The sequence below is a fragment of the Rana temporaria genome, chromosome 3, assembly GCF_905171775.1.
Source record: "Rana temporaria chromosome 3, aRanTem1.1, whole genome shotgun sequence".
In the NCBI taxonomy this organism is placed as follows: Eukaryota; Metazoa; Chordata; class Amphibia; order Anura; family Ranidae; genus Rana; species Rana temporaria.
Window position 1 is genome coordinate 113,057,353 of NC_053491.1, and position 23,265 is coordinate 113,080,617.

Here is a 23,265-nt window from a genome sequence, read left to right on the forward strand (position 1 = left end):
AAAATTCAAACTAAGCTCCTCACTGCTAGACTTAACATTTTACTTCCCTCCGTCATAGACTCGGATCAGACCGGTTTCATGACCCAAAAGTCCACAGATATTAACCTGCGTAGACTGTTCACTAATCTTTATGCACAACATGACAATCAGGGTACCAGAGTAGTTGCCTCTCTTGATATTGAGAAGGCATTTGTCTCAATAGAATGGCCATTCCTGTGGGAGATTCTACGGAGAATGGGATTCCCCCTGGTGTTTATACAATGATTGCAGACTATATATCACTCGCCGACGGCTGCCATTTGTTTAGGGGGCAGGCTATCTCCAATTTTTAAGCTTGCTAGGGGTACGCATCAGGGCTGTCCTCTCTCTCCAGCCCTCTTTGCCATTGCCATGGACCCAGTGGCTAAGGCACTGCGTGTCTCGCCACACATTAAAGGACTCAGTCTGGCCTGGCTGAAGGAGAGGGTGGCCCTGTACGCAGATGACCTCCTTTTTCTAAATGATGCCAGCCCTTCTCTACAAGGGGCACTGCAGGTCCTAGAGGTGACAGGGCTTAAAGTCAATTGGTCAAAGTCGCAATTGCTTGCTATAGATGAGAATGCTAGGAGGGGGGGGGGCTTCGACTTCTCTTCAGCTACAATGGGTGGATGAATTTACATACTTAGGGGTACGTATCTCGAGGAATGTGACTGACTTCATTCCACTGAACTTGACCCCAGTAGCCAACTCAGTCAGGGCCAAGCTGAAGGCATGGGAGAACCTTCCTCTATCCCTGTTGGGGCGTGTCAAATCTTATCAAAATGAAAATCCTTCCCAAGTTTACATATTTGTTTCGTAACTCCCCCATAGTGGATCCCCAAATCGTTTTTTTCCCCCACCTAAATCAAATTTTCTCCTCCTTCTATGGGGCCCACGCCCTCCCCGCTTCAAGTTAGCCACTCTCATGCGCCCTTGTTCGCAGGAGGGCCTAGCGTTCCCGGACTGCCACAAATATTTCATTGCGACTCAATTAGTCACTGCATTCTGGTGGCTTGTTCCGGATAGATCCAACTCGGCCTGGGCCACTGAAGCGGCGGCGTTACGGTCTGCGGAGGCATTGTCAAACCTCCTATTGCGGGGTCCGAAGGCTCCGTACAACCTGACCCCCTCTATGTGCACCACCCTTGGGGCCTGGCCTGTGAAAAATATCCTGACAGCAGTATCCCCGAACGCCCCCTCTGGAACAATCACACACTACGTCACTTTCTCAACATCCCAGATCCGGTGGTGTGAACAAAGTATCATATCAAAAAATTCTCTCGGATATCACCTCAGACCTCTCGATTTTCTCCTTTGATCATTTAATGTCTACTCACAATGCCCCGCCCTCACATGGATTCAGATATCTTCAGTTGTCCCATGCTTTCAGGGCCCAGTTTCCACCTGGCGAGGGACAGCTGGTGCAGTCCGACTTGCAAAACTGTGCAAACAAACCCACCTCCGTGTTATACGCACATCACCTCCGAGTCTCCTCTCCTGAGTTGTCCAGGCTTCGTCAGCAATGGGGCTGGGATGTTCCGGAGCTGGACTCTGAGGACTGGGTGGATGTATGGGACTTCCCATTTAAAATACTGGTCTCCCTGAGAGATCGCCTCATTCAATACAAGATTGTCCATAGAGCGTATCTCACTCCCGCCCGGGTGCACCGGATGAGGTCTTCCCTTTCCCCGGAGTGCTGGCTTTGTGACCATGCTCAGGGGGACTACATTCATATTCACTTCGTCATCAGTGCCGAAATGCTGACCGCCGAGAAATTCTTTATTTGCAATTTCACAACAGGTTATGTGTCGATTATCCAGTATCAGGTGTTCCACATGCTGAATGTTCACAGGAATGACGGCTGTGGGCTGGGATCGTCACTGATGGACATATGGCAAGGGTCCGGTGCGTCTCCGTTCAGTTTCAGGTCCAATTTCTGCCAGAATATTCAGCTGAATTCGGACCTGAAGACGCACAGGACTCCCGTGCAATTTGGATGCGGTGGAAACCTGCACCTAATTCGCAATAGCGTGAACCCAGCCTGAAATCCTTACACCTTTCAAATGTCTTACTGCATCCGAGCGTCTCATTACTGTACTGGAAGTCTTCTGTAGATATCTGCTATCCGTTTTACGCCTCAGACTTCATCACCACACCCTGTTCCATGCACGCACTAACACTGTTGTCTGCCGTCTTGATTAACAGTCTCTAGACTAGCCTGTGACATGTGCGTCACCTATCAGTAATAGGACACTTGCCACTTACTACTGCATGCATTACCGCCACACTAGTGTCCCCTTTTTATACCTGTACAATTAAAATTCCTGATTTGACTTCAATGCCCCTTGTATTTTTAAGTAGATTTTACATTTTTACAGTGTTCCAACTTTAGATTTGGGTTGCAAAATAATTAACTAGCTAGAAAAAAAAAAAAAAAAAACACAGCATGCCCATTTATCAGATCTCATCCGATCTACCAAGACGGATGGCAAACATATCACCATACATCCGTTTTGAGCGGATTGGACAGTAGACGGGTGTCAGACGACACATCTCTGCTGACATCCACCATGGGTCAATGGGTGGAAGAGGGGGAGGAAAAAAAAAAAAAAAAAAAAACACACACCACACACACACCACACAATACAAGCATAAATAGATACAAAAGATCAATTCTACAAGAATTTTTTTTATTGGTCCAGCAACTGCAAAATATACAATTTTTCAAAAGGCATATTATCCTGTATAAGCTGGTGAAGCTTTTACTTTAGGCAATTTTACCAGACAAATACACACATGAAAATACAATTAACAAGTCAAATGTAATGGAAAAAAAATTACACTGAACCTACAACATTAAATAAATAAATATGCACACCTAAAATAAAAACAATCCAGTCTTACAGACAAAAAAAATTAAAATAAACTATTGGCCTTTTTAGATCGTTTCACCAGTTAGGAAAGGTGCCATTCTAACCCATCCCAGTAAGACCAAACACAAGCTGTTACCAAGAGCACCCAAAAGCACAATAGTTTGCACCAACACAATAAATGATAACCTCTCTGAATAGCGATACTAAATATTTCACTTTTTAGTATGTTGGTTTGATTTTAGATACTGTGCACATGATTTTATTACATGACTATTCTGTTCCTATAGGGGGGGTGCGCTTGGTTCCAAACATGAATAGTGAGCATTGGACCCATATAAATCAAAGACTAAGGCAAGATACCTAGTGCAAAGGTAAAATGAATAAACCTTTATCAGCATCTCGAGCCAAAGTCTATATATGCATGCACATATATTACCCAACAATTTGTATGAAGCTTCTAAAGTGACAGAACTGATTTTTTTTTTATTATTATAATTACTATACAACATTAAAACAGCAGATTCAAAAAAAATTAAAACTATTCCAAAAACAAAATATAAAAAAAAACAAAGATCCAAAACATTGTTTCTTTCAAATACAATCACTCAAAAAATAATAATCACAAGCAATCTTAGTCTTCAAGTCTGCAACACTCAAATGTGGTTACCGGTATCTTAAATCCCACAGTGCCACCATGGGATAACCGTAGTCCCGCTGTGCAACCTGATGAACCCATCTCCACACAGCCGAAAATTGAGGTCGACTTGTTTAACCGTCAAATCCACATCCGATAACCACAAAGCTGCCCTCTCTATCCACACATCAGACACATCCAGACTTTTTGAATAAAATATAATCTCTTACACCTTTCTGGAGCTCATATCAGTCCATACCAAGAAATCTGAGCAAATCTGCTTCTCACAACCCTGCCCTAACCTTTGTATTAAAGTGCAAACATGCATCTTTGAGATAAAAAGTAAAATTATACAAAAATATATTCCCACCCACCCCAAGTATTAGGTTCCTCAGTTTATGAAAGTCACTGGAGGAACAACGAAATGGCCAATTTTTGCACATCACACCCATAAAGTGAATACGTGCTCAAGGAGATAATACGAGAAGGCGTTTACAGCAGAAGCAGCTTAAGAAAAATTCAAGTTACAGAAAGCAGGACAATACTGTTCTAGCAGCTTCTTGAAAAAAATAAGCAGAAGAGTCTGTTTTATCTACTGCACACAGAATGACAGTTACATTGCTGCATTTGAAGATACGGACAGGCTTTTTCAATACAGCAGTGCAAAGAGAAATGGTGTCATGCACAGTGCAGTTATCCACATCAGCTAGATGCCAATTAAGAATCAATAAAAAGGAAGAATTATCATAGCTTGATATTGGGTAAACACTTTAATTCCTGGTAAATGGACTTGATTAACCCCTTCTCAATGCCTCAACACCATGACGGGGGGGTTAACTTAGGATGCAGCCATGACACAAGAGACATTTTAGCATGTTGCACAACCAAGAGTAGACAGTCTGATGGAAGTTCAGAACAAATGTATACATGACAACCAGAGCCCACGAGAGACATTTAGATCTATGTACACATCAAACAAAGAAAAGCACCAAACCTAAACATATAAAAAACACCAGAAGTAGCATAGACCACAGTGTAAACATTACACCAAATTTTGTGGTGACAGACTGGCAAGTATACTCTAAACCTCAGCTTCAGGACTTGGTACCTTGGAGAAACAAAAGGTGTATGGGGGGGGAACATTGGAAGGTAGCATGTTATCTACATTAATTAGTCTTTTTTTGCCGTTTTGGTTAACACTTTCTAAAATAGAATAAAACAAACTGTACTAAGTCTACAAAAAATAGTAATAAAAAACAAAGTAAAATTAGGATTTGGCGGCGTACAATCAGCTCCAGCTGTGCACCCCACTGCTGAAATGACCGGAGGCTTCTTCATTTCCTAGAGATGTAGCAAATGCGCTTTGGTGTCTCTCCATTTCTGAATTTAAATTTAAATTTGTTCAGACATACAAGCAGCTACAGGCTCAAATATTCGAGTCCAGTGAAAAAGGAGAATGGAAAATGGAATGCAGCGGAAAGGGGAATCAGATGTTATTTGATCGTGGTTTTGTCCTTTAAGAACTGTCAGTGCTGCTCCGGAGGATTCACACCCTGCAATATAGAAAATATAGGCATGTTAAACATGGTGGTAAACCAATAGGTGCTAAATATGAGGAACGTGCGGGTGATGCATGAAGGCTTATAGCATGGCACAGGACAGAAACAGGCAAACACAAAACACAATTATGGACTAATGAGACTACAAGTAGCTAATATACTAGTTACTTAAACCAAATCATTGCTGGGAAATGTTATAACCCAAGTAAAAAAAACAAGGATATGATGCAACAAATAGACCCAAAATCAGAAACCAAAGGGTCTACCTGTCTCCCCATATGACTGTGTTCCATAAAAGATGAAAACAGCACCCACTTACTTCCCTGCGACACCAACCCCCCCCCCCCCCCCCCTCACAGGTGCAGTTTTTAGCATTACAAAAAACAGTCAGCATGGGAAGAGAGGTTAATCCCCAAGCCAATTTCCGACTTTAGGTCAGTTTTTACATAAATCGTGACAAGCGCTAAAAATACACACTGTACAAATGTTTAAACTTTTGCAAAGGTCGATTCAGTAGCCAATATTTGGGGGCATCCCGATACCAGGGGGCTTATAATGTGCCTTAGATAAAGACAAAAAAAAAAAAAAAAAAACACCCCACACAGCAATTACATGACTGGAAAGATACATAATCATCCAAAAAGTCATCAAAAGAATGCTACGCAACACATTGACAGCGTTTTATTCCTGCTAAACCTGTTGGGGGGAGGGGGAAACTGTACTTCAAAAAGACTGTCATTTTCCTGTTGCCTTAAATGTGATGATTGCAGACGTGACAAAAAAAAAGGATACTTCACATCTATCTATATCTCTCTCAGATATCTATCTCTATCTCTATCTCTATCTCTATCTATATATATATAGATATAAAAAATTCTATATCCATTGCTCTCCATCTATATTTTACACGCACAAGAGTGACCCTAAATTTCTTAATTCATATTTATCTGCACATCATTTCTTGGAAAATTATTAAAAACAACCTCTGCTGTGAACTGCACAAAGCATGCCAACTGTACATATAAAATGGTGATGACTGAAGTGGAAAACCCATACACCTGTGAAAGGGCACAATCTGCCATCCTTCATCATTGAGACAGAGGGAGGGGGCACAGAAGGAGTGACTGGCATGCACCTAAACAATTACCTTTGCAATAAAAACAAGGCACTGATGTAATGGACAATTGATAGCCTTTAAAAAGGAGGGGGAAGAGAAGGGAAATTTAATTCAGTGGGTGTGCCTTCACCCAAACAATTGTCCATGTATAATCAGTGAACTACAAGAACTCTTTGTACAGACATTAGACACACCTGGTGGCACCTATTCCACACAAAGCCCAACATATACCACCAATCAATAATGGAGACAACATAGACGTGCATCAACATTCCACTGGTTGCATGCACTTTTCTTAAAGAGGTTTTCTCCACTAACAGCAAGACAGAACGCTCCTCCAACTTTGAGCTGGAGCCACCAACTAGCTTCAAAAGCTCAAGCTATAGCGAGTGCTACCAAAAAGGTGCTCCAGCAGCCTTGTATCTCATTTTACATTATCAGATTTTTTTATCAAATTGTTTAATCAACAGTAGTTTTTAATTTCCCCCCCCCCAAAAAAACTGAGAACCCTTCCAGGTTATGGTAGTTACGGTGCCGCGTCATGAAAATGGTCTAAAAGAAAAAATGAGCACAACATTGGAACTGGTGCCCTTAGCATTCTTTCATTTTCTGCAAAAAAATACTCACAACAGCCCCATGCCCATTTTCTTTTTTATAAACCAGCTGCTGAATTTTATTATGGCTCACAAGACATTTGCACAGTGTTCTAAGAAATAAGGTTAGTAAGGACTCTCAAACTGGTGATTAATTGTATGGTCAACGCTTTAGTATTAACCATTAAAGCACAAAACAGAAGTAAAGGCAGAAATACTTACAGACAAGCCTTTCCTAGCAAAGGCTGTAAGGTAAAAGAAAAAAGCAGGGTAAGTGCAGATCAGAGGATAGAAGTATGAATAAACTTAAATTATGGCAGATTAACTGGAAAGAGAAATGTGAATAGATAGAACAGCAAGTCCAGAGAGATTTTTCTACATTCCCTGGGACTTGTGAAAATTAATACAGCGAGCAAAAGAAAGGCCTGCTATTCAAATTATAAACTTCCATTCTCAAATCACTTCTAAATTGGGTACCAAAAAGGAAACCAGTCCTAGAATGCACTGACCTGTGTAGCCTGTACAGTAGGAGGCTCCTGAGATGAACAACCCGAAAAAGAGCCAAGATCCTCAAAACTATTGATACGTGCTTTCTTGGTTGGTTCAGGACTGGTGAGAGGAGTAACGCTGTTGCGTCTCATCAGCGGGGCAGGGGCTTTCTTGCTCTCCTGTAAAAATGAAAGCGACAACAAAGGTGAATAAAAATTCTTATATTTAAAATTTTTAAAAAAAAATCTAAATTTTCTTCAAGACTTATTTTTCCAAAACAGATAATAGTGTCATACACAGGTTACATTTTAAGCTATATAACAAGAGCATCAAGTTACCGCACACAAGACTTTAATAGGTTTGAAAACATTTGAGATATATATATATATATATATATATATATATATATATATATATATATATATATATATATATATATATATATATATAAAAAATAAATAAATAAAAAAAGGGGGGGGGGGGTGTTCTAGTGCCCTGGGATTTGAACACAGTCACACTAATCTGTCACTGTCCCATTCGGTCAATGAAAAATCTGTCCCATTCATTACATGCTTCAGAGGAAAACACTACCCCAATACAAAAACGTTGACACGTTTCAGGCTTGGTAGACTGGTACACCTAGTTATTTCAGCCTTGGTATGACTAAAGCCTACCAAGGCTGAAACGCATCAACATTTTGTATTAGGGCAGTTTATTCCTCTGGAGCATGTAATAAAGAAGATTCTATTAAGCATAGCATGGAGTTTTTGATCCCTTTTTTGGATTTATCCTCTGCGAATATAAATGCCCATGGACAACTAGACCAACATAGGGAGAGGAAAAAAAAAAAAAAAAAAAAAACACCACACACAAAACACAGCCAAATGCCAATACAAGTATGTATATATAATTTTTTTTTTATGCATGAACCCAAAATTGTGGTTTGATTAGTCATCAGTACCCAAGAAGAAAATTGTTCGACAAAAATACACGACTTACTTCTGGTCTTTCAAAATGAGTGTTAACTGCATCCACACTGAATGTGACCGGCTCCACGTGGCAGCCTAAGGAAATAAAACAGCTGTGAGATAGATGCAAGTTTGTGCGTCCTATCAGTTCTGGTAGTGATGTATTGTATTACACACCAGTTTGGATTTTTTAGTTTCATGTTCATCAAAAAGGACTGATAAAGTCTTTATTACAAAAAATCTATATTAAAAAAAAAAAAAAAAAAAAAAAACATTTACCATAGGCATATGGAGTCAATTTAAGCAGTGTATGCAGCGGACATTCCAGATACGGCATTTCATCTGTGGAAAAAAAATATATATATATATTTTTTGGAAAAATAATAAAGAAGGAGTGATAATTGTAAAGTGTAAGGCTCTTTTCACACTAGCTGACTCCAAAGTTGCGCTGACTTCAGTGAAAATTTGAAGTGACTTTAATAAGACTTTTACACTCTCTGGCATTGAAGTTGTGTCAAGGCCAGATTAAAGTAAGTGCAAGAAACTTTTCTGAAGTAGCAGCGACTGCAGTAGTGTCAATTGGAACGTCTCTCAGACTTGTCCTGCGACTTGGGGTCTCACAAATTGCACAAGTGTGAAAGCAGCCCAATACAGTGTTTAATTTTATTACAGATAAAAATAGATGCTCCATTACCTGCAGATTTATCCAGAAAATAAGACAGAAGGCATCGCATAATAGCCTGATGACAAACAACTAGGATATTCCCCTGTCGCTCAAGTTCCATTATGACAGGTTCCAGGCGCTGGACAAGATCTTGATAAGACTAAAAATAAAAAACAAAACATTTATCAGTACTGTATTGCGATTCTTTTTTGCATCTCCAAAATAATATATTTTATTACACACACAAACACACAAAAGCCACTCACCTCGCCTGACGGGTAGCGATAATAGTATTTATCTTGTGCACGAAGTGCATATTCCTCAGGAAACTGTTCTTTGATTTCCTCATAGGTCTTATCTTCACACACTCCCTGTAAAGAGGATTAAATTCATTATCATTTACGAAAGAAACCATAAAATGATGAATCACACTATCCACCTCAAGCGTGTGCCTTGACTAAAAAGGTATGCAACTTAAAAGATACCATGACATACCAAAGCTGTAGGAGTTGCCACAAATCACTAAAAAGATGCAGAGGGATCACAGATCAAAAGGTCTGAAAGTAGAATGACTGGTGCTGTCGCATTGCAAATAACCAGATTTTATTCTACAGTGTCAATTAAAAAGTTGGAAGACAAAAAAAAATAAAAGTCAGCTGCTCTAAAGCAAAGGGAACACTTTCAGAGATTTGAGACTGCTTAACAAATAAAATTTCTATGGACAAAACAAAAGCCTATATTGGTTGTTGTATATTAAAAGGGTTTGCAAATTATAAATTACTGCCAGCCCCTCTATTAGTCAAGCACAGCACACTGTATATGTCCTTTATAAAAACGAGGCATGTGAATATCTTCAGGCCGGTCACGCGACTCGGACTTGCACCCACTTTACATCCGATACATGGCTTCTGCAGGAGGGGCCAAGATCAGCTTCCCACAGAAGCCATGTATCGGCTTCTGTGGGAAGACACACAGCATGGTATGCCTGCCTATAAAAGAGGGGCTGGCAGTGACCATTGAAAATTTATATTAGCTGTTGGGGACACAGAACATGGAGCCGACCGGCAGGAAGGAGGGGGCGAGGAGAGCAGTGGAGGACGGAGGGACGTACGTTGACCACGGTGGTCAGGGCTCAGCAGCCCTGATTATCATGGTCAGTGCAGAGAAGAATAAGAAGACACAGGAAGTGGCAGGACCAGGCATGTTTTTACATTTTAGAGAGGGGCAGATTACACAGCACAGGCCCTGTGCTTTTTAAATTTGCTTTAAAGGGAACAGGATTGATTTTTTTTATAAATATATATATATATATATATATATATATATATATATATTAATAAAACCCACACAACTTACAGAAGGATCTGCATTAAAAGATTTTAGCAACTGGACTTTTCATATGGTTGAACAAAACCCAATGCCCACCAAGTGTAACTCATTGCGATAGATACAGAGCTGTATATGCGATTATATAAATTTAACTGCTGTGTCATGTTTACAAGTTAATTATTAGGAGAAGCATTTGTAGAGAATTCAAATGGTCTACTTACTGAATCCAGTTCATTTAAAGCCTTCCACTGCTCATAAGGCACTTTTAGAGCTTCTGCAGTCTGGATGGTTCTCTTGAGTTGACTGGTCCACACTTTAAGCTCCTTTAGGTTCTGTTCCTCAATATATTTCTTGAGGGCAATGGAAAACTAAGACAAAATAAAATACCATTATAACCATCAGTTATACATTTTAATGGAATTGACACTTTTATTAGAAAAGCGATAGCTCCAATATTTACCTTTTTGCCTCGCTGGGACAACCCAGTATCCCCACCAATTTTCCCTTTGATGTTGCTCTCACTTTCTCCGGCTCGGCACAAATAGATGCAGCGAGGCTGGACATGAATGTTCATTAGATAATATACAATCTTGCTCTGGATATGATCCTGAACTTTGTTTGCCAAAAATCTTCGGCCAACATCAATGACAATGATCATAGAGAGATCCCTGCCAGAGAAAAACAAAGGAACGCATTAACCCTAATGAGTCATTTAGCATTACAGAACTAAGAGGTTGGTTTACTAGAACTGGAGAGTGCAACACGTGGTGCGGTGGTGCATGGAAACCAATCAGCTTGCAGGACTTTTGTCAAAGCTTAAAGGGGTTATAACGTTTTTATTTTCTAAATAGGTTCCTTTAAGCTAGTGCATTGTTGGTTCACTTACCATTTCCTTGGGATTTCTCTCCCCCCCCCCCCCCACCTTTTCCTTGGGATTTCTCTCCCCCCCTTTGTCTGAATTTCTCACTTCCCGTTTCTCAGTAAGCTTGCCCCCATTTTCTGGCTGGGGGTTAGTCAGCCAGAACAACTTACTGAGGAGGAACAGGAAGTGAGACATTTAGACAAAAAAAAAACATTTAGAAGGGAAATCGAAGGGAAAAGGTAAGTGAACCAACAAATGCACTAGCTTATTTAGAAAATAAAAACAAACCTTTACAACCCCTTTAATTGAAGAATCTGAATTTAGAAGCCAATTGGCTACCATACACAGTTGCATCAGATTTTGCACTCTCCAGTTGTGTGCATTACCTACAGCAACTCAGAATCAGTCTTGCACTATTCTGGCTTCAATATAGTGGATACTGTCTAGCTGCTATGGGCTGAAGCACTCACATTGGTTAAATAATCCAAGGTCATTTTCTTTATTGGGAAGTATTTTTTACAGTTTATATGACATTCCTACAAAGTGGAAAATGTATATTTAAAGTCGCTCTTATAAATCAGTGTGGCAAATGCAAGGAATCTTCTACGCGATTTATAGGTGAAGTTGTTTTTTGAATGAAGTATTGCATTATTGTGCCTCAGCTAATACAAGCAGGCAGGATTCAGGCCTTACCTGTCATGACCATCTGGATCAAGAGGCTCATACATGTTCTTGTAGCAGTTTATTCTCTTCATAAAGTCATCCAGTGCTTCTTTTGATGAACATCCTTTGTAGTCTGGGCTGGACAGTTTTACATCCTACAATTGTAACAAAGCATTACAGTTACAATAATCCCCAACACGCTTTAATAGGGCATCTAAGGAAACTGCTAGCTATCAGACAATATTAATTTGATACTTACCAAAACATTGCTGGCAACAACTGATGGATCATCGCAGACAGATTCAATAAAGAACACCTGAAAAATAAAATCAAAAAACTTACTTGCTTGGCAAATTACCATTTTTTTTTTTTTTTTTTTTTAATGGCAGGACTGTCAGTTGCTTCCCCCTGCCTTGCATCACTTTTTTCTATTACGCCAAGCCACGCACGTGCAGCACAGTGTACTGTCTTGTCACAATTCTGTACAGGGACGAAGTTACTCCTGTGCACATGATTGGATTATACAAGTCATCCAAGCCTAGCCAATCAAGAGGCCAATGACTCAGAACCCTAAAGACAAGAGGTAAAAAATGGAGGCGACTGAGGGGAGCATTGGAAGGAGTCACTTTGCTAGGCAGGTCTGCCTTAAATATGTAAATTAGGGCCCAAAATGCCAAATCTCGTCTGGAGGTTTACTGTAGCTTTAACAATTTAAAGGGTATCAGAATTTTTTTTTTTAAAGGGTTAAAAATCTATCAATTTCTTATTGTCGTGGTGAACATTGTCAGACAGCAATTGTTCTGATTCCAACTCTAAAGTTCTGCCATCACAACAGGAGGAGTGGAAAAATATAATGAGAATACCAGTTCTGGCAACACCAGTTTTAGAAGGAAATCTCCCTGCCCTCCCAACTTCCTGTTGTGTGATTGGAACAGGAAGTGAAGAAGAAAAAAAAAAAAAAAAACACACACAAAACCTTGACTAGGGCATGCAACTTCCCCCTCAGTCTCGCCCCTCCCCCCAAATACTTATCTAAGCCTGATCTCGAACCTCTCCCGGGTCTCTTCCTAGAAATTGACTGAGACACAGCAGCAGAAGCCATTGGCTCCCACTGCTGTCAATTACAGATAGCGTGGTTGTCCATTTCTTATGCTTGCAGAGAGTCAGCATTCAGCAAGGGGAGCGGCCCAGAGCACCAGCAAGGGGAGCGGCCCAGAGCACCAGGAAGGGGACCCCAGAAGAGGAAGATCGGGGCTGCTCTGTGCAAAAACCACCTTTACAGAGCAGGCAAGTATAACACGTTTGTTTTGATTTAAAAAAATAAAAAATTCTTTACAATGACTATAAAACAAAATCTCAGCAATGGCTCACTACTAGCAAGCATTAACAGAATTCCCATGATCCATTTCTGTCAACTAACCTTAAAGTCATTCTCTTTGGCGAAATCAACAATCAGTGATCTTCTGTCTCTGGTTGTATTTGTGGCATCAAAGACCTGGAACACACAAAGCCCAAATTTAGTCATGTGCCATTTCAAAACAGCTACACAGAGGGAAAGAATGAAGAGAACCAGAACTTACAGCAATCTGTCCACCTTCCTCTGTCAGGTAGGATTTCACATCTGCTAAAGCGGCTAAGGCACAATTTCTGGTAAAAAATAAATACAATTACATTTAAAAAAAAAGAACAAAAAAAAAGGAACAAGCAACACTGCTAGGGACAATCTCTTAACATACGCCCATTTAAAAAAAAAAAGTCCCACCAACCTTCTGACTTTCATGGCTTCTTGGTTGTCCGAGCGGAAAAAGTCAAAAGAACTAAATTCTCTTACACATTCACGTCTGTACTCCCCAACATTGAACACTGCAAAAATCAGAAGAAATTGGTATGCATTGTTAATAGATTCAGTACAGAGAAGGTTATAAGTGCTATAAATACAAAGTTTCAGATGCCCATATCATGCTGTCATTTTCATAAAGCAATAGTTAAATAAAATAAAATAAATGGTCAATGAGGAAAAAGATGAAAGTGACACAAAACACTAAGGGTCCTTTCACACGTGCGGACCGTTTTTTTAGATCAGTTTTTTATCATCAGTTGATCAGTTTTTTCATCCGTTTTTTTTTGGTTAGCTCATCCGCTAACGTACGCTATCCCATTGGAAAGCATTGCAGTCCGTAAACGGACGTATGAAAAAACAGGCAAACGGTCCGCACGTGTGAAAGGACCCTTACAGTGGTTTAAAAGTCCAACAAGTTAAAAATCAATAATTCCCATAACTTTTATTAACCCAACCTATGCTTTCCCCCCCCATTTAGTCCCCAATTCCTTCGCTCACCTGTTGCTGCATTCAACTGCCTGCAGCAAAGAAATATTTCTGCATCCAAAAATATATATATATATATATATATATATATATATATATATATATATATATATATATATATATATATACACACACACACACACACCTCTGTGCAAGCTACGGCCTGAGCAGCTCTAGCTTACACAGGGTGGCCATTCCTGTTCCAAGCCTGGGGGTGGAGTATGTGCTACTAGGGACTGGGAAAAATGCTGAATGTGTTGCCTTGGCAAAGTAAATGTTAATTTCTGTGTCATAAATTGGCTACAGTGAACTGTATTAGAATTGCAAAAAAAAATAATTTGCATAATGAGCTATTCAAAATCACCATTTATGCACTCCTGAGCATTTTTACTCATAATCATAGCATGCCTATGCAACTCATTACTAATGTTTGGGTCTGGTTCACACCACAATTTCTGTGTTCCTGGATGAGTTGCTGCATTACTTTTTTTGATGCATTCTGGTGCGTTATTTACCCTCATCTCAATTGAGGACAAGTGCGTTCTGGTGTGTTTTTAATGCATTTTGCTGCATTCCATATAAAAAGAAAAACATGTGCAAAATGTTCTAATTTTGAAGAATGCACTTGTAAACACTCTCCTTGTATTTTTAAAGCAGAAAAATAAAAATATAAAATTGATAAACACACTGGACTGCATCTGGTATGAACCAGCCCCTACTAGTAAATAGTTAAAGTCTCAAAAAAAAAAAAAAAAAAAAAACCCCACCACACAATTTTGTCTTAAGAGCTCATGCATATACAGTAAAACCTTGGTTTGCTAGCATAAGTCGTTCCATAAAATGATTTTAATCCAAAGCACTTGTATATCAAAGCACAGGGTATAAAAGAAGAGAGGCACCTCTAATGCCGCGTACACACCATCACTTTATGTGATGAAAAAAAACGACATTTTCTGTGAAGTAAAAAATGACGTTTTTGAAACTTCAATTTTCAAAGACGAAGTTGCCTACACACCTTCGTTTTTCTCACAATGTTCTAGCAAAGCGAGGTTACGTTCCACCACGTTTTACCATTGAAGCTTGCTTCATAAGTAGCTTCTGGGCATGCGCGGGTGAAAAAAACGTCGTTTTAAATGACGTTTTTGCTACACACGGTCAATTTCTGTGAAGTAAAAGTTGACGTTTTGAAAAACGACACATAAAATTGAAGCATGCTTCAATTTTTTTTGGTCGTTTTTTAGAAGACATAAAACGACGTTTTCCCCCACACACAGTCAATTAAAGTGACGTTTTTAAAAACGTCATTTTTTTTCATCACATAAAGTGATGGCGTGTACGGGGCATTAGTGTAGCAATAAGTTGCCAAATGTTGTACCTTCATTAAATGTAACCATATTGCTACACTTAGAGGCTCCTCTCTTATCTTTTATACTCAATTGTGACAGAACGCTACTCTTATATCAAGACATCGCAGGTATAGCAAAGCAAAATTTATTAAAACATATTGCTTGTCTTGCAAAATGCTATCAAACTAAGTTACTCTCAAACCAAGGTTTTACTGTAACCAATTGGGGTAGTTCACTGCACAGATCACCACATTTCTATGCCGCGTACAGCCAGGTGTTTTTGATCAACTACGGACAGAAGTCTGTAAAAACCAATGACAGGCTGATGATGTTTGCACATTGAGCGATGAGCTGCAGTAAGGAATGACTGTGCGACTCCTGGACGCAGACAGTTTGCACATCGGTACCCAAGGTAATCGATCCTTGTGGGATTACAGGCAAACAGCTGCCCTAATGTAGAAAATAAAAAAGGAGCCGCTAACTCTGCTATAGGCAAGTTAAGGATCTTTCCCCGAGATGAAGGAGCAGAGGAAGGTACATTGAAGAAAAACGCAGCTCACCTTTTGTAGGTACTCCACTCCAGTTGAGGTAACGCGTCAGCTTCTTGGATATGTAAGTCTTCCCCCGGGCTGGTAGTCCAACCATTACAATCACAGTAGGGGAGTTGGCAAGCTGAGGTCCACCAACTGAAAAAGAAGAAGTAGAAAAACATCCATAAGTTTCAGGTGCATCTAAATGTATATTTGCAATAACAGGGTGGTAACGTGCAAACATGAAGCCCATGATGGTAAAACTGATTGCTGCCAACTGTACAATAAGCTGCTCCACTGGGTTTGAGAATCAGCTGACTAAACTCCCTGGTAGGATATAAAAGAAACCAGAGAACCATTGACTTAGCTATTGGGACAGATAATTGGTTTATCCCAGACAGCACATATCGTCCATTCTATGCCAGGATGTTGGCACCAAATCAACATTCCTGGCGCATTTGATTAACACAAAACAAAAGAAGGCTGGTCAGCAACAAGTAGTGTTCAGGGAAACCGTTTCTACTACTTTTGTCTCCTAATTACATCGTTCACAGCTTCATGAGTCACTGGTTTTCATCAAGACGCGATTGCCATGTTAATAAATTCTAGTTCGGTTTGTAATTACGTGACCATTTCTATAAATAGGTCACACACCCATTTATAGAAACAGTCACATAATTACAAGCCAAACTAGGCCCTACAAGTAAATATAAAAAGTCTAATTTTACAACTTTACTCACAGATCTGTAAACCTCCCTGTTAAAAAAAAGGGGGGGGGGGGTACGGCACCAGTTTGGTGCAATTTGAACCATGCAAATCCATGGCACCACAGAGACACAGGAATGTATTGCAATTGCTGTGAAAAATACATCCAGTGTCTGCACCGCAGTAGTGTGAACCCGGGCTTTAAAGGGGCTATTGAGATTTACTTGGTAGTAAAATAAGTTTGTCTTATCTCAGGAACACAAAACATTAGGACTGAAGACAAAGAAACACACACTGATCCAACTTTTGGCTCTTCCTTTTGTTTGTTAATTAGATCTGTCCAGCTAATTACAATGAAAGAGTCTTCCAAGTATCTCACTCATAGCCCAAGGCATATAAACCTAGCAGGTGCAGACCATGAATCTCCATTAACCCACCCAACCGTAAACCACAAGCCAAACCTTCAATTGCAACCTAAAAAGGACACGTTAAGACTCCTTTCCTAGACAAATGGGCAATTACAGAAATTGCCAAAAAAGGGACACCCCCCCCCCCAATGACAAAAATTTCTTTTATTCCCCCCCCCCCCATACAACACAAAATTGTGTTGAAAATTTGAGAAAAATAATCGTTACCCAACTTACTATTGAGTAGCCCCTGCATTTCTTCCAATCTGGTCTGATGGCCAAGCGAGAAGGACGTCGGGCAGCTCAGACTAATATTTACTAGACTGGGACAGGATGATCATGCATATACAAGAATTAGCATGTAATCTGATAATAGGCTAGTGGATATAAGCCCGTCACCCATAACTCGTGTGAATGACAAAGAATAGGGGGGTTAAGTCGTTCTGCGAGCAGTAGACAGGCGTCATGGCTGCACGTGAACAACGAATGGGCATATTCTCAACGCAACTGTTGGGTCTATTGAACGTAAGAAAACTGTATGGGTGCAGCCAGATACAAAGTCATGCAAAAAAAGTGGAATGAAATGAGTAATTTAAGAGTCACGGGAGAAAGCTCTTCTTGATGACTCTTTGGATGGCCATAAGTGGATGGAGGTCTCACCAGGACAAGGCGTTTTAAGATATCAGCCCATCCTCCAATGAGTTGCGCATTGCTTAGACAAATAGCAACCTTCTTACTAATGCAACCATTCGAGATGATCATTTCCGGGCCGCTTTATGGCCCAATTACCAAACACTAATGCTAGAATCAGCCGATATGCAGAAATTTTGGGTTGCCCGCACTTCGTTATTACGGAAAGTATAATTTTCTTGGATAAAATCCATGCACAGATCCCAAGTATAGGCCAATAGCAGATACAAGGTAAATGCAGGAAGCGCTTAGTCATAAGGTTAGGACAACAAAAGTTTATACTTTACGTAATATCGGAGTGTGGTCAACCAAGTTGAGTGCCACGATCACGGATCGGACCAGCACCCGATTGGGTGGTGTGGAGCCTTAAATTGGAAGAGCTCATCTGGCACAATATTTGATCTACAACTTTGGATATTTCTAGAATCCGCGGCATCCCTTGCTTATATCCGGCCATTTTTTGGGAAGCACTTCTCCCATCTATGGGGAAGATTTACTAAAACTGGTGCAGCTGTGCATAGTAAGCAACCAGGTATTAAATGTTAGGGATACACCAATACCATTTTTGTTTTTTAATTTGCAAGTTCCGATACAAAATGAATGGGCTCAAATCACACATGATTTAAATAAAAATGGGAGTACGATTTCTGTCCAAATTGCATAAGGTTTCCTGCACCGCTCCTGTGTGAACCCAGGCTGAAGTCACTATAACAAGCCTAGGTTCACACAAGAGCGGTGGGGGAAACGATTCAGACAGGAATCGCACCCCATTCTGTTCAAATCCAAAAGCGATTACTTGCATTGGTGCAACCCTATTTGTTGCCAAATCTTAAAGTGGTTGTATACCCTCATATACTACTTGCACCTACAGGTAAGCCTACAATAAGGCTTACCTGTAGGTGCTTGCAATATCTCCTTAACCGATGTCTACGGCGCATGCACACCGTAGACAACGGCGCAGGTGCACTGAGTGCGCCGGGTCTTGAATGGAAGCCTGCCGGAAACGCGCAGGGATCGTGCCGGTTCCGCGCCCGGGAGTGACGTCAGCACCGCACGGAGTGGTGATACCCGGACGTCACTCCAGGTATCATGGCGGAGGAGAGGAACATGGGTCGGTGCGGGTTCTTTGATCTAAGGCAAGTAATTGATAATGAGCTAGTACGCTACTCATTATTTCTTTGCCTTGGAGTTTTTTTTTTTTTTTTTAGGGTATACAACCGCTTTAATTGGACAAGCTCAAGTAAGAAGCCAATTGGTTACTATGCACAGCTGCATTAGTGAAATCTCCCCCTATTTGTAGAAAAGGGAAACATTTGTCAATACAGGTACGGCCACGGCACACAATTCAGAATGGATTAATCTAGTCCATGGAGGATTCAGCCATCTGCTGAGTCACTCTCCATGCATGGACCATCGATTGTGTTGCCCCAAGGGACACAGCTGTCAGTGTCAGGAGAGTGGAATCCACATCCATTCTAATTACAGCTTTGCATTGATCACATCGAGAGTGATTTTTGTCCTCCATACTTCTGAAAAAGGTGCAAAGGCTTAAAAAAAAAAAAAAAAAAAATATATATATATATATATATATGTATATATAATTTCAAGCCCTGCCCATGTTCGATTACACATGACAAAATACAGTCATGGCACATTGGTATTGCATTGCTATGCAGAACAGCTGGTGTCCAGCACAAGCAGAAGAGTGCAATGTTTGTCCAATACCTCCAGCTTCCTTTCAGTGATAAAACAGCTAGCATCAAACAGAACACGCTAGCATGCTTAGTCACGGGACCTGTGGAGTGGATTGAAGAGAACAAATATCTGACGCAGCCATTTACATAGGTAAAATATGTAGCTGGAGGGAAGAAAGCCGGGGTTATGTAGGCAAAAACAAACAGGATACACCGCCGACATCTAAAGTCAACGTAGATCAGTTTCCATGCAAAGCAGTCCGAAGTGTTTATTTTATTACCTTGTAATAACCAAAATTAAAAATGAAAAGAAGTGGTGGCACGTTGGCAGGATGGTGAATGGAGTATAGACTTCCTAATCCCGAATAAACCTTTGCAGAGGACGCAGCCTAAACGACTTTAGGATTACTAATCTGGACAAAATGTCTACCTGCCAAATTTGACTTCTACGGGACATCATTCAGCTACACGTGATGGAGGCTTAGCTGGCCGTCTCACTACCTGACTTCTAAATTAAAAAAAAAAAAAAATTCTACCAAATATGCGCCTTCATTTACTGTTCGAGATCGTTGTGCTGACCCTTATTTTAAAAGAAACCTGCGAGTATAGAAATATGAACCAATGTTAAGAGTTCCAGATCCTGACTTTTATACTTTTATGGAGCGACCGAAAGAACAAATCAGCAGTGGCAGCTCCTAGAAGTCGATCCCAACAGGCTTTTTTTTTGGTGCCCCCACCACTCATTTTGGCCCAGGCATGAGACATCAGATATCTCTGGCTGTTGGCAGAAGCTGAACATTGCAGGGAGCAATGCCACATAATATGACATCACTACTCTACATTTCCCTGGTAGCCTTGTGAACATCTAAGGCCAAGGTCATGTCTGGGATGGACAGAGCCTATGCTCCCCAGGGGTGTACAGATCCTACACCCCCAGTTGTTGGGTATTTGACCCTTTGGTTTCATAGGAAGTGAAATGAACAATGCTGAGCAAGGAAGACTGGTGGTGGATAATCGAGCAGAAATATGTAGGGGACAACTTCAGATATTTGGGGAGAATTACAGCAACAGGTTTTTTTTTTTTTTTAAAGTTTGGGGGTTTGATATGTCTTGGGAGGCAGGTTTGAAACGCTGCTGGGTCTTTTTTTTATCAAATTTGTAAAGGACAAAGCCAACCTCCAAGTCACAGAAATATGCGACACAAAGTAATAAAAATACAAAGCAGAACTGATAAAGTCCAAATTCCAGTGCCGTAATCTATGTTAGAGGACTCTAATGCAAAGGCCAGGCTTTCCTGTCCAAGAACATAAGAGATTTAAGACCCCTTTCACACTGGGGCGATTTTCAGGCGCTTTGGCGTTAAAAAAAAAAAAAAAAAGCGCATGAAAAATCCTCATCTGCAATTCCTATGTGAAAGCCTGAGTGCTTTCAGAGCCCTTTCACACTGCCAGTGTCCAAAAAAACTCTGGTAAAGCTCCACTAAGACCCCTTTCACACTGGGGCGTTTTTCAGGCGTTAAATTGCCTCAATGGGAAAGGGCACTTTAGGAGCAGTGTATTCACCGCTCCTAAAGCGCTGCAAAGAAGCTGCTTGCAGGACTTTGACGCCTTGCCAGCGCAGCGCCCCAGTGTGAAAGCACTGCAGATGAGTCTTCTTTCAAGCGCTTTTTCTAACGCCAAGACCCCTTTCACACTGGGGCGTTTTTCAGGCGCTTAAAGGAACACTAAAAAGGCAAACTTTCTTTTTTTTTTTTAACAAACATGTTATACTTCTCTCCACTGTGCAGCTCGTTTTGCACAGAGTGTCCCCTAACCCGGTCTTCTGGGGTCCCTCTGCGGCTGTCTCGGCTCCTCCTCGCAAAAGCTTTCCACCCTTATGCGAGCAAGCTCGCATGGTGGAAAGCTTTAGCGAGCACGCACCCGTGATACAGCGGCGGGCATAGCCGCCGACTGTATCACTCGGCCCCGCCCCCCCGGCGTGCCGTGTCATCCGCTGTGATTGACAGCGGCGCCAGCCAATGGCTGCGCTGCTATCAATTCATCCAGCCTAGCCAATAAACGGCCAGGCACCGAAGAGGATCATGTGGACGCGCGCAGGACTTTCGAGGGGTCAGGTAAGTAAAACGGGGGTTCGGGGGGGGGATGCATTAAGGTGAAAAAACATTCCTTTACAACCCCTTTAAGTGTGAAAGCAGTCAGGCTTTCACATTGGGATTGCAGATGCAGCTTCTTTTTCAGGCAGCTAAAGCGCCTGAAAAACGCCCCAGTGTGAAAGGGGGTCTAAAAGAAATGTATAGAAGGCCTACTATAGAACCCCCCAGCCCCTGAAAAGGCAATGGAAACATAAGCAGTCATGCATCTAGGGCCGAAACAACTAATCGATTATGAAATTAATTGATTACAATTTTCATAATCGATTAATCGGCCAGTAACATAATGGGGTTAAAAAACTAAAATTACCCCTTTATAGTACAAAAAAGAGCAAATCACTACTGTAAATATTACTTTCACTGTCCCACAGTAAAAAAAATGACCCCTTACAGTAGCGATTATTTGCTCTTTTTGTACTTATTTGTTTTTTTAAACCCCATTATGTTACTAAACATCTCATGCCTGGGTCACACCTCCTGTTTTTTGGTGCTTTTTGCAGAAACACACTACAGTTCATTTACATGTTTTCCTATGGGAAACGTTCACATCCATGATTTTTTTTTTCAGCTGCTGCGTATTTGGAACGGGCAAGGACTTTTTAATGCAAAACGGTGCTATTTTGTTTTTTTTTTTGGTTCAATTTACTTCAATGGAGAAGCTGCAGAAAAGCATGCAATGTGTTTTTGCGGCAATTTGTGTTTTGTAATCTGCCCAATAAAAAAATTGGCCCCAAAAAAATTTAAAAATGCTATTTTTTTTTTTTAAGGCCATTATCCGATTAATCGAAACAATAATTGGCCAACTAATCGACTATGAAAATAATCTTTAGTTGCAGCTCTACATGCATCTGTCTGACCAATCGGAGGGAGATCCCAGGTAGGGAACCCTCTGCTGGGTCTTTATTGCCGTCTCTTACTCCTACCGTGACAGACCTTCCTGGTAGCTGAATGCTATAGACTGGCATCGCACTACATGGTATCACACGTGTGAACCGGCCCATATAATTTCCCTTTAATATCATAGTGCACAGATGTGAGGCAGACACAGGAAATTATCAAATTTCTGCTTGTAATGCGTTCCCATGCAGCAAAGCAGACAAGTGCCCCTTAAAGAATCTACAAGTCCCAGGACTGAAAGGGACATTAAAAATGATGGCGTCACCAAACCTCTCTGGATTTTTAGAACAGATGCGGATTACAAGCTCTCTGAACCAAGAGCTCCATCCCTAGCACAGCCACATATCAGGATCAGCAAAAAGAGAGAACTGGACATCGAATTCTCATTTTACACAAAATGTGAAAAAAAAAAAAATAAAAAAAAAATTCCAATACCTGAACCCATAAATAAGATTAATGAAGATTTGTAACATCAGTACTAGAGGGACAATCTGCTAAATAATCCCAAAATGACAAGACAGAGCGATCAATGTTTTATTACCCTCCGAAATGTCGTCATAGGAAAGTCACATAATCTTCACAATACGTCACCAGCAATTAAATCCAATGACCGCGGCACTGGCCAAACAATTACGTGGCTACATTTTCTGACAGATAAAACAGCAGCAAACCACGAAATTTATATATATATATATATATATATATATATATATATATATATATATATATATCTCTATCTATATATCCAAACT

General features: G+C 40.6%; 1 protein-coding gene across 5 annotated transcripts in view; it reads right to left on the bottom strand.

The window, feature by feature from the left end:
- Window positions 1–2,691: 2,691 nt before the first annotated feature.
- The window catches only part of PFKFB3 (6-phosphofructo-2-kinase/fructose-2,6-biphosphatase 3), a 119,562-nt gene continuing 98,988 nt past the window's right edge, over window positions 2,692–23,265 (bottom strand). For 2 of the 5 annotated variants that reach the window (XM_040343268.1, XM_040343264.1), the window contains exons 2-16: window positions 16,002–16,127; window positions 13,536–13,632; window positions 13,350–13,416; window positions 13,190–13,264; window positions 12,029–12,085; window positions 11,800–11,924; window positions 10,705–10,912; window positions 10,466–10,612; window positions 9,182–9,286; window positions 8,946–9,075; window positions 8,531–8,593; window positions 8,283–8,347; window positions 7,304–7,462; window positions 7,017–7,039; window positions 5,990–6,276 (exon numbers count right to left, since the gene is read on the bottom strand). In XM_040343268.1, coding sequence (XP_040199202.1) covers window positions 6,228–6,276; window positions 7,017–7,039; window positions 7,304–7,462; window positions 8,283–8,347; window positions 8,531–8,593; window positions 8,946–9,075; window positions 9,182–9,286; window positions 10,466–10,612; window positions 10,705–10,912; window positions 11,800–11,924; window positions 12,029–12,085; window positions 13,190–13,264; window positions 13,350–13,416; window positions 13,536–13,632; window positions 16,002–16,127 — 1,496 coding nt within the window. In that variant the 3' untranslated portion in view covers window positions 5,990–6,227. Of the gene's footprint in view, window positions 5,079–5,989; window positions 6,277–7,016; window positions 7,040–7,303; window positions 7,463–8,282; window positions 8,348–8,530; window positions 8,594–8,945; window positions 9,076–9,181; window positions 9,287–10,465; window positions 10,613–10,704; window positions 10,913–11,799; window positions 11,925–12,028; window positions 12,086–13,189; window positions 13,265–13,349; window positions 13,417–13,535; window positions 13,633–16,001; window positions 16,128–17,320; window positions 17,414–23,265 lie in introns of those variants that run through there. The other 3 variants (XM_040343267.1, XM_040343265.1, XM_040343266.1) reach the window with 3 other exon arrangements.